The 12715-nt window shown below is 42.0% G+C and overlaps 1 protein-coding gene across 1 annotated transcript; it reads right to left on the bottom strand.

The window, feature by feature from the left end:
• Positions 1 to 210: 210 nt before the first annotated feature.
• Positions 211 to 2066, bottom strand: LOC109878683 (cytochrome c oxidase subunit 6A, mitochondrial). The gene is made up of 4 exons (XM_020470894.2): positions 1935 to 2066; positions 1198 to 1275; positions 648 to 790; positions 211 to 491 (listed from the first exon to the last, which is right to left on the bottom strand). The coding sequence occupies exons 2-4, from the start codon at positions 1271 to 1273 to the stop codon at positions 402 to 404; spliced, it is 309 nt and encodes a 102-aa protein (XP_020326483.2). The 5' UTR covers positions 1274 to 1275; positions 1935 to 2066; the 3' UTR covers positions 211 to 401.
• Positions 2067 to 12715: the final 10649 nt, after the last annotated feature.

The following is a 12715-nucleotide window of genomic DNA, read 5'->3' as shown; positions in this document are numbered from 1 at the left end:
AATTGTCGGGAAATGAACAGAAAATGACAGCCAATGTTCTGTGGTAAGAGCAAGGCCACACCCACTATGCACAGCCAACGTCTCTGTTGGTCTGTCTTGTCCTCAATGTATGTTTGGCATTCAGAACTGGAATATTGTTTACATACTAGTTCCATTCATCTTACACAACATCAGACAGTTGGAGGTAAACAAATGAGAAGCCACTCAGTGTGTGTGTGTGATACAGTAAAACTAGTATATTTTTTATTTCTATCTGACTGGGAGCACCACAGTCAGTAGTGTTGCGAATTGGCCCCTTGGTCAGTAGCATAATGCCAGGTTCATTAGAGCTATAGATTACAGCTATTCAGCATGTAGCAATCAGGGAAGGTGGATGATCAGCATAGAGTTAGGAGGTTTCCTTAGTGGCGGGGGCCCTCATAGCCCTCAGGAAGAGCATTTTCATGAGGGTTGTGGAAGAGAGAGTGGTTGCCATCACCCCAGGGCCATTTCTGAAAGAGAAAGTTGTTTTCATCATTCAGGATAGATTGGATAAAACTAGACCTATGTTCAGAAAGACATCCCACTACTACTACCAATCCTAACATGTAGATGATGAACTGTGAGTGAAGTTAGTCTGTTGGTTAACCGAGTGCCTCCTGTATCACCTTGGTACGGATGCGAAGGTGTGAGTAGGCCACAAACTCAGGGGGTTCATGGGAGTGCTGCTGCATCTTCATGTAGGCGTTGGCGATGCAGACGGCCACACCAGGTAGGGCCAACACAAACGACAGGATCTTCCAGGTCCTAGCTGTGGGGGTCAAACCATTTCCGCTAGATCAGACTCAACGGTTCTGTGTGACCCTGAGTTATCAAGGCTTGGGTACATCACAACACCAGCATAACTAAGTAACAGAGCAGCTCCAAAACACTGATGATCCAGTTCAGATTTCAGTGACTCAGCCTTGGTTCCTTGTCTCAGGCTCTGACATGCAGGACAGAAGCGCCTCAATTACAAGATGATACATTTGTAAGTCACCTGACAGGCCTAAATACAGCAGAGCACAAACATTTAATGAATGTAAGAGGAAGACTGCCAACTTTCCACAAACCTCTGTTAATGTTAAACTCAGAAGCCCAACTCAACACAAAAGGTGCAGACAGTAGGGCACAGAGAATATAACACAATATGAGAAGAGTTAAGTACATTACACACACCTGATCCTCCCTCATGGCCTGCGTGTGATGCAGCAGATAATACCCTGCGGGCCGCCATCGATGCAGGAGACGCCATTCCTGTGGAGTACAGACAGACAACTCTTAAACCAATGGACAGAGGATAGAACTGGGAATTAGTTTCTATGTTTGTGTAGACAGAGAGGCAGTAGGCTATGTTCAGATGAGTAGATTTATTCCTTTTAGAAAAGTGCTATTATATTTAAAGGTAATTTATTACACCCTATAGACAAGATGAAATCATCCAGGTCCAGGCCCACATGTTGTCCATGTTAAAAGTTTGTATTGTGGCTCCTCTACCCCAGCAACTTCACATACAGTAAGTAGGTCAAGCTAAAGCTCTCAATAAACCTTCATAGATAAGATACCCCATTAAAATGGCTCACAATACATATTAACTGACAGTAAATGTCTAACCTAGTCATTTTCAAATTAAGTGAAATACATTTTTATAAATATTGTGTTTTAAATACCTAAATGAAAAGTAATGTTAAAAAACAGACAGAAGCCATAGGCCTGTTGATATTACTGGTGATCTGAAATGATAAATATTGTGTTTTAAATACCTAAATGAAAAGTAATGTTAAACAGACAGAAGCCATAGGCCTGTTGATATTACTGGTGATCTGAAATGGGAAACACTTGGGAAGCAAAAATTAAACAAATACCATCAAATCTGTAAAAACTTTCTGTTCTTTATCCCAAAAAGTTTAACTCACCTTTAATTTTGTTGGTCAGTCTTTTGTCCCTTTCTCTTTCTGCAACTTTGTGTCTGTTTGTCCTTCAGCCTGTCCTGGACTGAACAGAACTGTGAGACTCCTCCCCGTTGCAACCTGTCCGTCTGCCAAGAAATATCAAGTTTATATTTGGTCAAGTGCAAAAGGCAGGCCGGAAGATCTGTGATAGAGAGGAAGAAGGAATGGGATGGGTGTTTGACATTGTCTGTTGTGTTTTTGTCTCTTTGTAAACTGCACATGAGATTTCCTGCTGTGTAAGTGCTAGACACTTTTGCACTTGACCAAATATAAACTTGATATGCTAGGAATTTACACTAAAACCGGCTAAAATTAAGATCCTACTAATAGTAGTAGGTCCCAGTTTTGTCCAATCTAATTCTGCGCATGACCACATGCACGTGAGATTGATAGATTACCATGAACGACATCACATGTTGATCAGATGGCAGGAAAGGGTCTGAAGTGGGAAAATAGCATCTGATGAAGCTTTGAAATAGATGGTCTGTATTTCCTTTATGTTTTGTTAAGAGTTCACAAGAAGGCTAATGTGTCAAGCAATTCAGCACGCCTAATTTCACAGGGTTGGCATTTGTAGATAAATGTATTTTCATCAACTGTACTTCAGTTACATAGAGAATGATCCGTGTCTGCCTGTACAATCGGAAATTGTGAATATGACTGATAGGTGTGTCTGCTCATCATGGTGCAGCTGACCTGTCCCTTTAATTTACTGAAGTCTGACTTGGATCTGGTCCAGCTGGAATTTGTACAAGTTCAGAAATAGCTTCCACTATGTGTCCCAGGGTAACAGTATGCCCTGATCTGTGGTTCGTCAGTGGCAGTCACAGTGCAGCACCCATACCTCTTCCTAGACAGTGAGCATTCTATACCTACAGACTGCAGCCTGAACTTTGTATTGCTTAATGTTGAGCTATCTCTCTCATAGTTGGGCGGGACGTGTGTGTGTGTGCATGCATGTCAGATAATAGTGTCCGTGGTGTAGGCCTATCTTATTGAAGCTGACAGAACCATAGGTTTAATGCTGCACATTTGGGTTTGAAATTAAATACTTAATATTGACATTCAAAGACGAGATAGCAAATAGGTCTAGAAGTGTAGTATTACTTCACTATAGATAATTATCATATCAGAACAGTAGCGGTTCGTGGGTAAGAAAAGACATATTACAACCTATGTGTAATAATTGCGTTGTTTGCTCTATAACCTGTTAGTTCATGTGCCTTGCGGCCTTGATATATAGACCTAAAGGCTGAGACAATAAGAGGACACAGTGGCAGAATAAATTCAACTACAGCTTTGTTTCATCACAAAAGCGACAAGCAACCTCTGTCCTGTGAAGTCCACAAAGCATATTGCATGTAGCAAACAGTTACATGACCTACAGCATGGTCAAGCAAGTTACTGTTTCCGACATTTTCGGACCACTAAACAACTATGGATTTAGAAGCACTGTGAGTTACCGCAAGTCACAAAGGAAACAGGAGCTCCACTATTCACACCAAATCCAAGTTGGCTTCCCTTTACACTTTTTTTGGTGCGCTAGGAACATTCACAGTTGAGCTCACTCAGTTTAGCTCAACGCTGATTGGCTATTATTTTATACTTGTTTCATCATGGGAGATCAAATGCTCACTGGCTTCCTTTGAATTCAATGCTACAGGTGGCTACAATGTCATACCCTTTTGGAACTACACATACAGTGACAGAGGGGCGCTGTTTCACTTGTTCGGATGCTTTCTCTGGTGAGATACAGTACAGTTGTGCCCAAAAGTTTTGAGAATGACACAAGTATTAATTTTCTCAAAGTCTGCTGCCTCAGTGTCTTTAGATATTTTTGTCAGATGTTACTATGGAATACTGAAGTATAATTAAAGCATTTCATACGTGTCAAAGGCTTTTATTGACAATTACATGAAGTTGATGCAAAGAGTCAATATTTGCAGTGTTGACCCTTCTTTTTCAAGACCTCTGCAATCCGCCCTGGCATGCTGTCAATTAACTTCATGGCCACATCCTGACTGATGGCAGCCCATTCTTGTATAATCAATGCTTGGAGTTTGTCAGAATTTTGGGGGTTTTGTTTGTCCACCCGCCTCTTGAGGATTAACAACAAGTTCTCAATGAGATTAAGGTCTGGGGAGTTTCCTGGCCATGGACCCAAAATATTGATGTTTTGTTCCCCGAGCCACTTAGTTATCACTTTTGCCTTATGGCAAGGTGCTCCATAATGCTGGAAAAGGCATTTTTCGTCACCAAACTGTTCCTGGGTGGTTGGGAGAAGTTGCTCACGGAGGATGTGTTGGTACCATTCATCATTCATGGCTGTGTTCTTAGGCAAAATTGTGAGTGAGCCCACTCCCTTGGCTGAGAAGCAACCCCTAACACAGCCTGACACAGGACTGATGGTAGCGCTCACCTTGTCTTCTCCGGACAAGCTTTTTTCCAGAAGCCCTAAACAATCGGAAAGGGGATTCATCAGAGAAAATGACTTTACCCCAGTCCTCAGCAGTTCAATCCCTGTACCTTTTGCAGAATATCAGTCTGTCCCTGATGTTTTTCCTGGAGAGAAGTGGCTTCTTTGCTGCCCTTCTTGACACCAGGCCATCCTCCAAAAGTCTTTGCCTCACTGTGCGTGCAGATGCACTCACACCTGCCTGCTGTCATTCCTGAGCAAGCTCTGTACTGGTGGTGCCCCGATCCCGCAGCTGAATCAACTTTAGGAGACGGTCCTGGCGCTTGCTGGACTTTCTTGGTGCCCTGAAGCCTTCTTCACAACAATTGAACCGCTCTCCCTGAAGTTCTTGATGATCTGATAAATGGTTGATTTAGGTGCAATCTTACTGGCAGCAATATCCTTGCCTGTGAAGCCCTTTTTGTGCAAAGCAATGATGACGGCACGTGTTTCCTTGTAGGTAACCATGGTTGACAGAGGAAGAACAATGATTCCCTCCTTTTGAAGCTTCCAATCTGTTATTCGAACTCAATCAGCATGACTGAGGGATCTCCAGCCTTGCCCTCGTCAACACTCACACCTGTGTTAACGAGAGAATCACTGACATGATGTCAGCTGGTCCTGGCAGGGCTGAAATGCAGTGGAAATGTTTTTTGGGGGATTCAGTTCATTTGTATGGAAAAGAGGGATTTTGCAATTAATTGCAATTCATCTGATCACTCTTCATAACATTCTGGACTATATGCAAATTGCCATCATACAAACTGAGGCAGCAGACTTTGGGAAAATTTATATTTGTGTCATTCTGAAAACTTTTGGCCACGACTGTACATTCAGCCTCTTGTGATTTGAAGGAGAAGGATTAAACACAAATGATACATTATTTTATGTTTTTAAAATATTTTTTTCTTGGTGAATTTTGTGGGGAAGCCTGGCCTCTCTTGGCAGCCATGAATGCACACCACTGATAGTGAACCAACCAACCAACTCAATGTTTTTTTTACGGTCTGGGTACAGTATTTTTACTGACCACCAGATGGGGCATTGTGTGGCTATGGCAGGATATCCAATTGACAAAGATTTTCACCCTCCTGTTTGGTGTTTCTCTAACTTGCCTAGATGCCTATTACTTCTCCCTCATCATCCATATTTAAAATAAAATAAACATATTTAACCTTTATTTAACCAGGAAGGGCTCATTGAGATTTAAAATCTCTTTTTTTTTCAAGAGCGTCCTGGCCAAGATACGAGGCACCAAGTCATTACAAAAATGACAGACAAACAACATGAAAAACTACAAGTAATCTAGTAAAAACCACAGAATTCATAAGAGTATAACAAAATCAATAACAGCCCATTAAAAACATTGACAGGTCAGGGAATCAGTCTCAAAATCATTCATCAGTGATTTAAAAATACCAATCGGGACAAGTTCTTCCAGTTTAAAAGTATTTTAGAGAAAATTATGCCTTACTGTATTTTCCCAAATATTTTTGAACCTACATTCAGTAGGCTATAAGTTCCCTGAAATCAGTTCAACTCCTCTTCAGCCTGTCTTTTTGTGTGTTTGTGATGTGTGTGTAACCTTGTGAGCTCCCTCTGTGTCTGTGTGTGATGTGTGTGTAACCATGTGAGTGTCTTTTGTGTCTGTGTGTGATGTGTGTAACCATGTCCGTTTCGTCTGTGTGTGATGTGTGTAACCATGTGAGTTTCCTCTGTGTCTGTGTGTGATGTGTGTAACCATGTGAGTTTCCTCTGTGTCTGTGTGTAACCATGTGAGTTTCCTCTGTGTCTGTGTGTATATGATGTGTGTAACCATGTGAGTTTCCTCTGTGTCTGTGTGTATATGATGTGTGTAACCATGTGATTTTCCTCTGTGTCTGTGTGTATATGATGTGTGTAACCATGTGAGTTTCCTCTGTGTCTGTGTGTATATGATGTGTGTAACCATGTGAGTTTCCTCTGTGTCTGTGTGTGATGTGTGTAACCATGTGAGTTTCCTCTGTGTCTGTGTGTGATGTGTGTAACCATGTGAGTTTCCTCTGTGTCTGTGTGTATATGATGTGTGTAACCATGTGAGTTTCCTGTGTCTGTGTGTATATGATGTGTGTAACCATGTGAGTTTCCTCTGTGTCTGTGTGTATATGATGTGTGTAACCATGTGAGTTTCCTCTGTGTCTGTGTGTGATGTGTGTAACCATGTGAGTTTCCTCTGTGTCTGTGTGTAACCATGTGAGTTTCCTCTGTGTCTGTGTGTATATGATGTGTGTAACCATGTGAGTTTCCTCTGTGTCTGTGTGTATATGATGTGTGTAACCATGTAAGTTTCCTCTGTGTCTGTGTGTGATGTGTGTAACCATGTAAGTTTCCTCTGTGTCTGTGTGTATATGATGTGTGTAACCATGTAAGTTTCCTCTGTGTCTGTCTGTATATGATATGTGTAACCATGTGCGTTTCCTCTGTGTCTGTGTGTGTGATGTGTGTAACCATGTGAGTTTCCTCTGTGTCTGTGTGTGAGCCAGCCTGTCCTTTTATAAGTGTGAATCCTTTATTTTCACACTATTTGTTGAGTGTTCCCATCTCTGAGGAGCTTCCAGCTCCAATGCAAACAGCAGTGAGAGCCAGGCGTGAAGTCAGCCTGTCAGGGTTAGGGTTAGCTAGTCATGCAGGCAAGCAGTCTGGTCGTCTGGCCCTGTGTTATTGTAGGCACATGTTATGTTTTACTGTGCGCGTGCATATGTACTCATCAAGGCTTACATTCACACACACACACACACACACACACACACACACACACACACACACACACACACACACACACACACACACACACACACACACACACACACACACACACACACACACACACACACACACACACACACACACACACACACACACACACACACACACACACACACACACACTTGTTCGAATTGTTCACTCAAGCACACAATCAGTCTCACACATTCCCATGTTTCCACTCTTTCCAGCTCTCTCTTACCACATACACCTGTGTATGTGAACCTGGCACACACCTCTGCGTTGAGACACCTAGACTCAACAACGTTCAAGTGTACACACACACATACACATGCAAAGCTCGCACACTTTGACTGTATGCTTTAAAAATGCCAAGATAAAGATTGAGATGGCTTGAGCGGTTAGTGCCACCCTGGCATAGCGTTGACAATAAGTTGAGAGCATGTGCCCTGTTAGACGAGTCGAATCAGGCCATGCCAGCTCCAGAGGGGCTCCTGGGTCTGATATAGACCATTTAGTACTCCTGCCCCAATAAAGTCCCTTCACGCTTACACCAGACAAAAATAACTCAACCAAATTCTTTCTAGTTATTTTCTTTCTTTGTCTTGGTTTAGTCACAGAAATGACATGGTCAACCATGGTCACATCCATGTTGTCTGTATCAGATGTATTGTGAGGGGTGATCCATTGTTGTTTAAAGTCATTTTGCATTGGTTCAGAGTTGCATATTCAAACATTACAACATGGGTCCTGAAAACATAGTATACTGAGCATTTGATGAGGGCGCCTCGAACAGCTAGTCCATCAATTCGTATCTGTATTTTTTATGACCCTGAACTGAATTTAAACATTGTTCTGCATCACTGTCTGGGACAGTACCAGGGCTCATTTGTATTTTTCACACACTGTCTGGTGGGTAGCAAATGAGGTTGCGACTAGGCAAGTCATGATCAGATGAAGTAGAAACGTTTCAAAACAAGACCTGTGACTAGTACCTTGTTGGAAAGCTTTTCAGCTCTGCCGATTGCACGAAGGGCTTGAATATTTCCTTTGGAGGTTTTGACTGTCGTTCAGTAGGAAGAGAGGGAAGAGGTGAGGGATGGAAGATAAAGAAGCTCTGTAAGGACACACCTTCATGTGAAATTCTATGAAAGTGGAAATTGCAAACAGCATAGACAGGGTAGATATACTGCCTTGGATGTGGAGAGATAGAGATGCAGGGAGAAAGTGAATATTGAGAGTTAGAGGACATGTAGAAACAGCTATCAGGGGAATGAGATGGGCAGTAGAGATGTGAAGATACTGACGCAGAGGGGTCAGCGAGAGGGTGCTTAGGAGTGGGTGTAAAGTGGGAGGGGTCTGGTCAAGACACAGGGCAAAAGGTTCAGAGGTTTAATTCCCTGTGGGGACAGTCAATCTCTCACTACAGTGCCTTGCGAAAGTATTCGGCCCCCTTGAACTTTGCGACCTTTTGCCACATTTCAGGCTTCAAACATAAAGATATAAAACTGTATTTTTTTGTGAAGAATCAACAACAAGTGGGACACAATCATGAAGTGGAAAGACATTTATTGGATATTTCAAACTTTTTTAACAAATCAAAGACTGAAAAATTGGGCGTCCCTTTACTTTCAGTGCAGCAAACTCTCTCCAGAAGTTCAGTGAGGATCTCTGAATGATCCAATGTTGACCTAAATGACTAATGATGATAAATACAATCCACCTGTGTGTAATCAAGTCTCCGTATAAATGCACCTGCACTGTGATAGTCTCAGAGGTCCGTTAAAAGCGCAGAGAGCATCATGAAGAACAAGGAACACACCAGGCAGATCCGAGATACTGTTGTGAAGAAGTTTAAAGCCCGATTTGGATACAAAAAGATTTCCCAAGCTTTAAACATCCCAAGGAGCACTGTGCAAGTGATAATATTGAAATGGAAGGAGTATGAGACCACTGCAAATCTACCAAGACCTGGCCGTCCCTCTAAACTTTCAGCTCATACAAGGAGAAGACTGATCAGAGATGCAGCCAAGAGGCCCATGATCACTCTGGATGAACGTCAGAGATCTACAGCTGAGGTGGGAGACTCTGTCCATAGGACAACAATCAGTCGTATATTGCACAAATCTGGCCTTTATGGAAGAGTGGCAAGAAGAAAGCCATTTCTTAAAGATATCCATAAAAAGTGTCGTTTAAAGTTTGCCACAAGCCACCTGGGAGACACACCAAACATGTGGAAGAAGGTGCTCTGGTCAGATGAAACCAAAATTGAACTTTTTGGCAACAATGCAAAACGTTATGTTTGGCGTAAAAGCAACACAGCTCATCACCCTGAACACACCATCCCCACTGTCAAACATGGTGGTGGCAGCATCATGGTTTGGGCCTGCTTTTCTTCAGCAGGGACAGGGAAGATGGTTAAAATTGATGGGAAGATGGATGGAGCCAAATACAGGACCATTCTGGAAGAAAACCTGATGGAGTCTGCAAAAGACCTGAGACTGGGACGGAGATTTGTCTTCCAACAAGACAATGATCCAAAACATAAAGCAAAATCTACAATGGAATGGTTCAAAAATAAACATATCCAGGTGTTAGAATGGCCAAGTCAAAGTCCAGACCTGAATCCAATCGAGAATCTGTGGAAAGAACTGAAAACTGCTGTTCACAAATGCTCTCCATCCAACCTCACTGAGCTTGAGCTGTTTTGCAAGGAGGAATGTGAAAAAATGTCAGTCTCTCGATGTGCAAAACTGATAGAGACATACCCCAAGCGACTTACAGCTGTAATCGCAGCAAAAGGTGGCGCTACAAAGTATTAACTTAAGGGGGCTGAATAATTTTGCACGCCCAATTTTTCAGTTTTTGATTTGTTAAAAAAGTTTGAAATATCCAATAAATGTCATTCCACTTCATGATTGTGTCCCACTTGTTGTTGATTCTTCACAAAAAAATACAGTTTTTTATCTTTATGTTTGAAGCCTGAAATGTGGCAAAAGGTCGCAAAGTTCAAGGGGGCCGAATACTTTCGCAAGGCACTGTATGTTCACTAATGCAAACATGTGCACCCAACAGTATTGCGTTTACTTATACACTGAACAAAACTATAAACGCAACATGCAACAATTTCAAAGATTTGACAGAGTTACAGTTCATATAAGGAAATCAGTCAATTGAAGTAAATTCAATAGGCCCTAATTTATGGATTTCACATGACTGGGAATGCAGATATACATCTGTTGGTCAGATACTTTCAAAAAATGGGAGGGGCGTGGATCAGTCAGTATCTAGTGTGACCACCATTTGCCTCATGCAGCACGACACATCTTCTTCGCATAGAGTTGATCAGGCTGTTGATTGGGGCCTGTGGAATGTTGTCCCACTCCTCTTCAATGGTTGTGCGAAGTTGCTGGATATTGGTGGGAACTGGAACTGTCGATCCAGAGCATCCCAAACATGCTCAATGGGTGACATGTCTGGTGAGTATGCAGACCATGGAAGAACTGGGACATTTTCAGCTTCCAAGAATCCTTTACAGATGCTTGTGGAATGGGGCTGTGCATTGTCATGCTGAAACATGAGGTGATGGCGGCGGATGAATGTCACGACAATGAGCCTCAGGATCTCGTCACACTATTTCTCTACATTCAAATTGCCATTGATAAAATGCAATTGTGTTTGTTGTCCGTAGCTTATGCCTACCCACACCATAACCCCAGTGCCACCATGGGGCACTCAGTTCACAGTGTTGACATCAGCAAACCGCTCGCCCACATGACGCCATACACGCTGTCTACCAATCTGCCCGGTACAGTTAAAACCAGGATTTATCTGTGAAGAGCACACTTCTCCATTGTGCCAGTGACCATCAAAGGTGAGCGTTTGCCCACTGAAGTCAGTTACGACAACGAACTGCAGTCAGGTCAAGACTCTGGTGAGGACAACAAACACGTAGATGAACTTCCCTGAGACGGTTTCTGACATTTTGTGCAGAAATTCTTCGTTGTGCAAACACACAGTTTCATCAACTGTTCACATGGCTGGCTGGTCTCAGACCATCCTTCAGGTGAAAAAGCCCGGATGTGGAAGTCCTAGACTGGCGTGGTTACACGTGGTTTGTGGTTGTGAGGCCGGTTGGATGTACTGCTAAATATCTCTCTATGGTAGAGAAATTAACATTCAATTATCTGGCAACAGCTCTGCAGTTAGCATGCCAATTGCACACTCCTTCAAAACTTGAGACATCTGTTGCATTGTGTTGTGTGACAAAACTGCACATTTTAGAGTGGCCTTTTATTGTCCCCAGCACAAGGTGCACCTGTGTTATGATCATGCTTTTTAATCAGCTTCTTAATATGCCACACTTGTGAGGTGGATGAATAATTTTGGCAAAGGAGTAATGCTTACTAACAGAGATGTAAACATATTTGTGCACAAAATTTGAGCGAAATAAGGTTTTTGTGCGTATTGAAAAATTCTGGGGACTTTTAATTCAGCTCATGAAACATGTTACCGACACTACATGTTGCATTTATATTTTTGTTCAGTGTAATTCAATACAAAAAATAAGGACAATGCACTACCAGCTGATGCAAAAGGATGCAAGTTTCAAGTTTTATTTGTCACGAGTATAGTGAAATGCTTAACTTGCAAGCTCTTCCCAACAGTCAATATCAAAATAGGATATACAAAAATCATGAGAAACAATAAAGAAAGAAAAATGCATAGTTGCTAAAGCATAGACACGTATCCATCAGACTATCTCACTCTGTTTTCTAAGTGGCTGGACAGAGACCCTGCCTGTCTGTTTTGGTGGGGTAAACCTGGCTGTAGACACTAAAACAAACCTTTAATACTGAGAATACACCATCAATATTGTCACTGTCTGACTCAGTCAGCAGGGGATTTGGAATGGAGACGGAGACGGGGAGCTTTATAGTGGAATCTTCCATATGCCGTCACTGAGAGTCAACAGGGAAATGGAGGTGTCTGTGGACAGAAAGGCAGTTAAGTGTCTATTGTATGATCTTTCTTTCACATTGAGTGAATTCATCTGACAGAGCTTGATAATCTTGATAACTGAACGTCAGGAGCAAGACTAAAATTCAATTATGGTCTTAAAATCCAGTATGGTGGACTTCAATTCGGTCTTAAGGTGTCAAATTATGTAATATACTCAGTTATTGTAACCAGTGGTTAAATAGCTGGGAAACTGTGAGTTCTACCATCATTGGACTGATTGGACGGATCATTTTATGGATATGTAGGGGCTGAAAAGTGTTCATTATGAGATGATTTTAGCATGCCAAGTTGCCAACAGACTCATCTAAATGCAACAGTATATAGGCTAACCGCCTTGGCCCTTGTCTCAATGTGTAATGGATTACCACTGGGCACAAACTGATTGAATCAATATTGTTTCAACATAGTTTGTCAACTTATTGTGACGTGGAATCTAAGTGGAAATATATGGATTTGTTGTTTTTATGTCATTATGGTAACCAAATTTCAACATAGGCAAACCTTG

Source organism: Oncorhynchus kisutch, linkage group LG6 (genome assembly GCF_002021735.2).
Source record: "Oncorhynchus kisutch isolate 150728-3 linkage group LG6, Okis_V2, whole genome shotgun sequence".
Classification (NCBI taxonomy): Eukaryota; Metazoa; Chordata; class Actinopteri; order Salmoniformes; family Salmonidae; genus Oncorhynchus; species Oncorhynchus kisutch.
The sequence above is the reverse complement of the archived record's forward strand: the minus strand, read 5'-3'. Positions and strand labels throughout refer to the sequence as shown.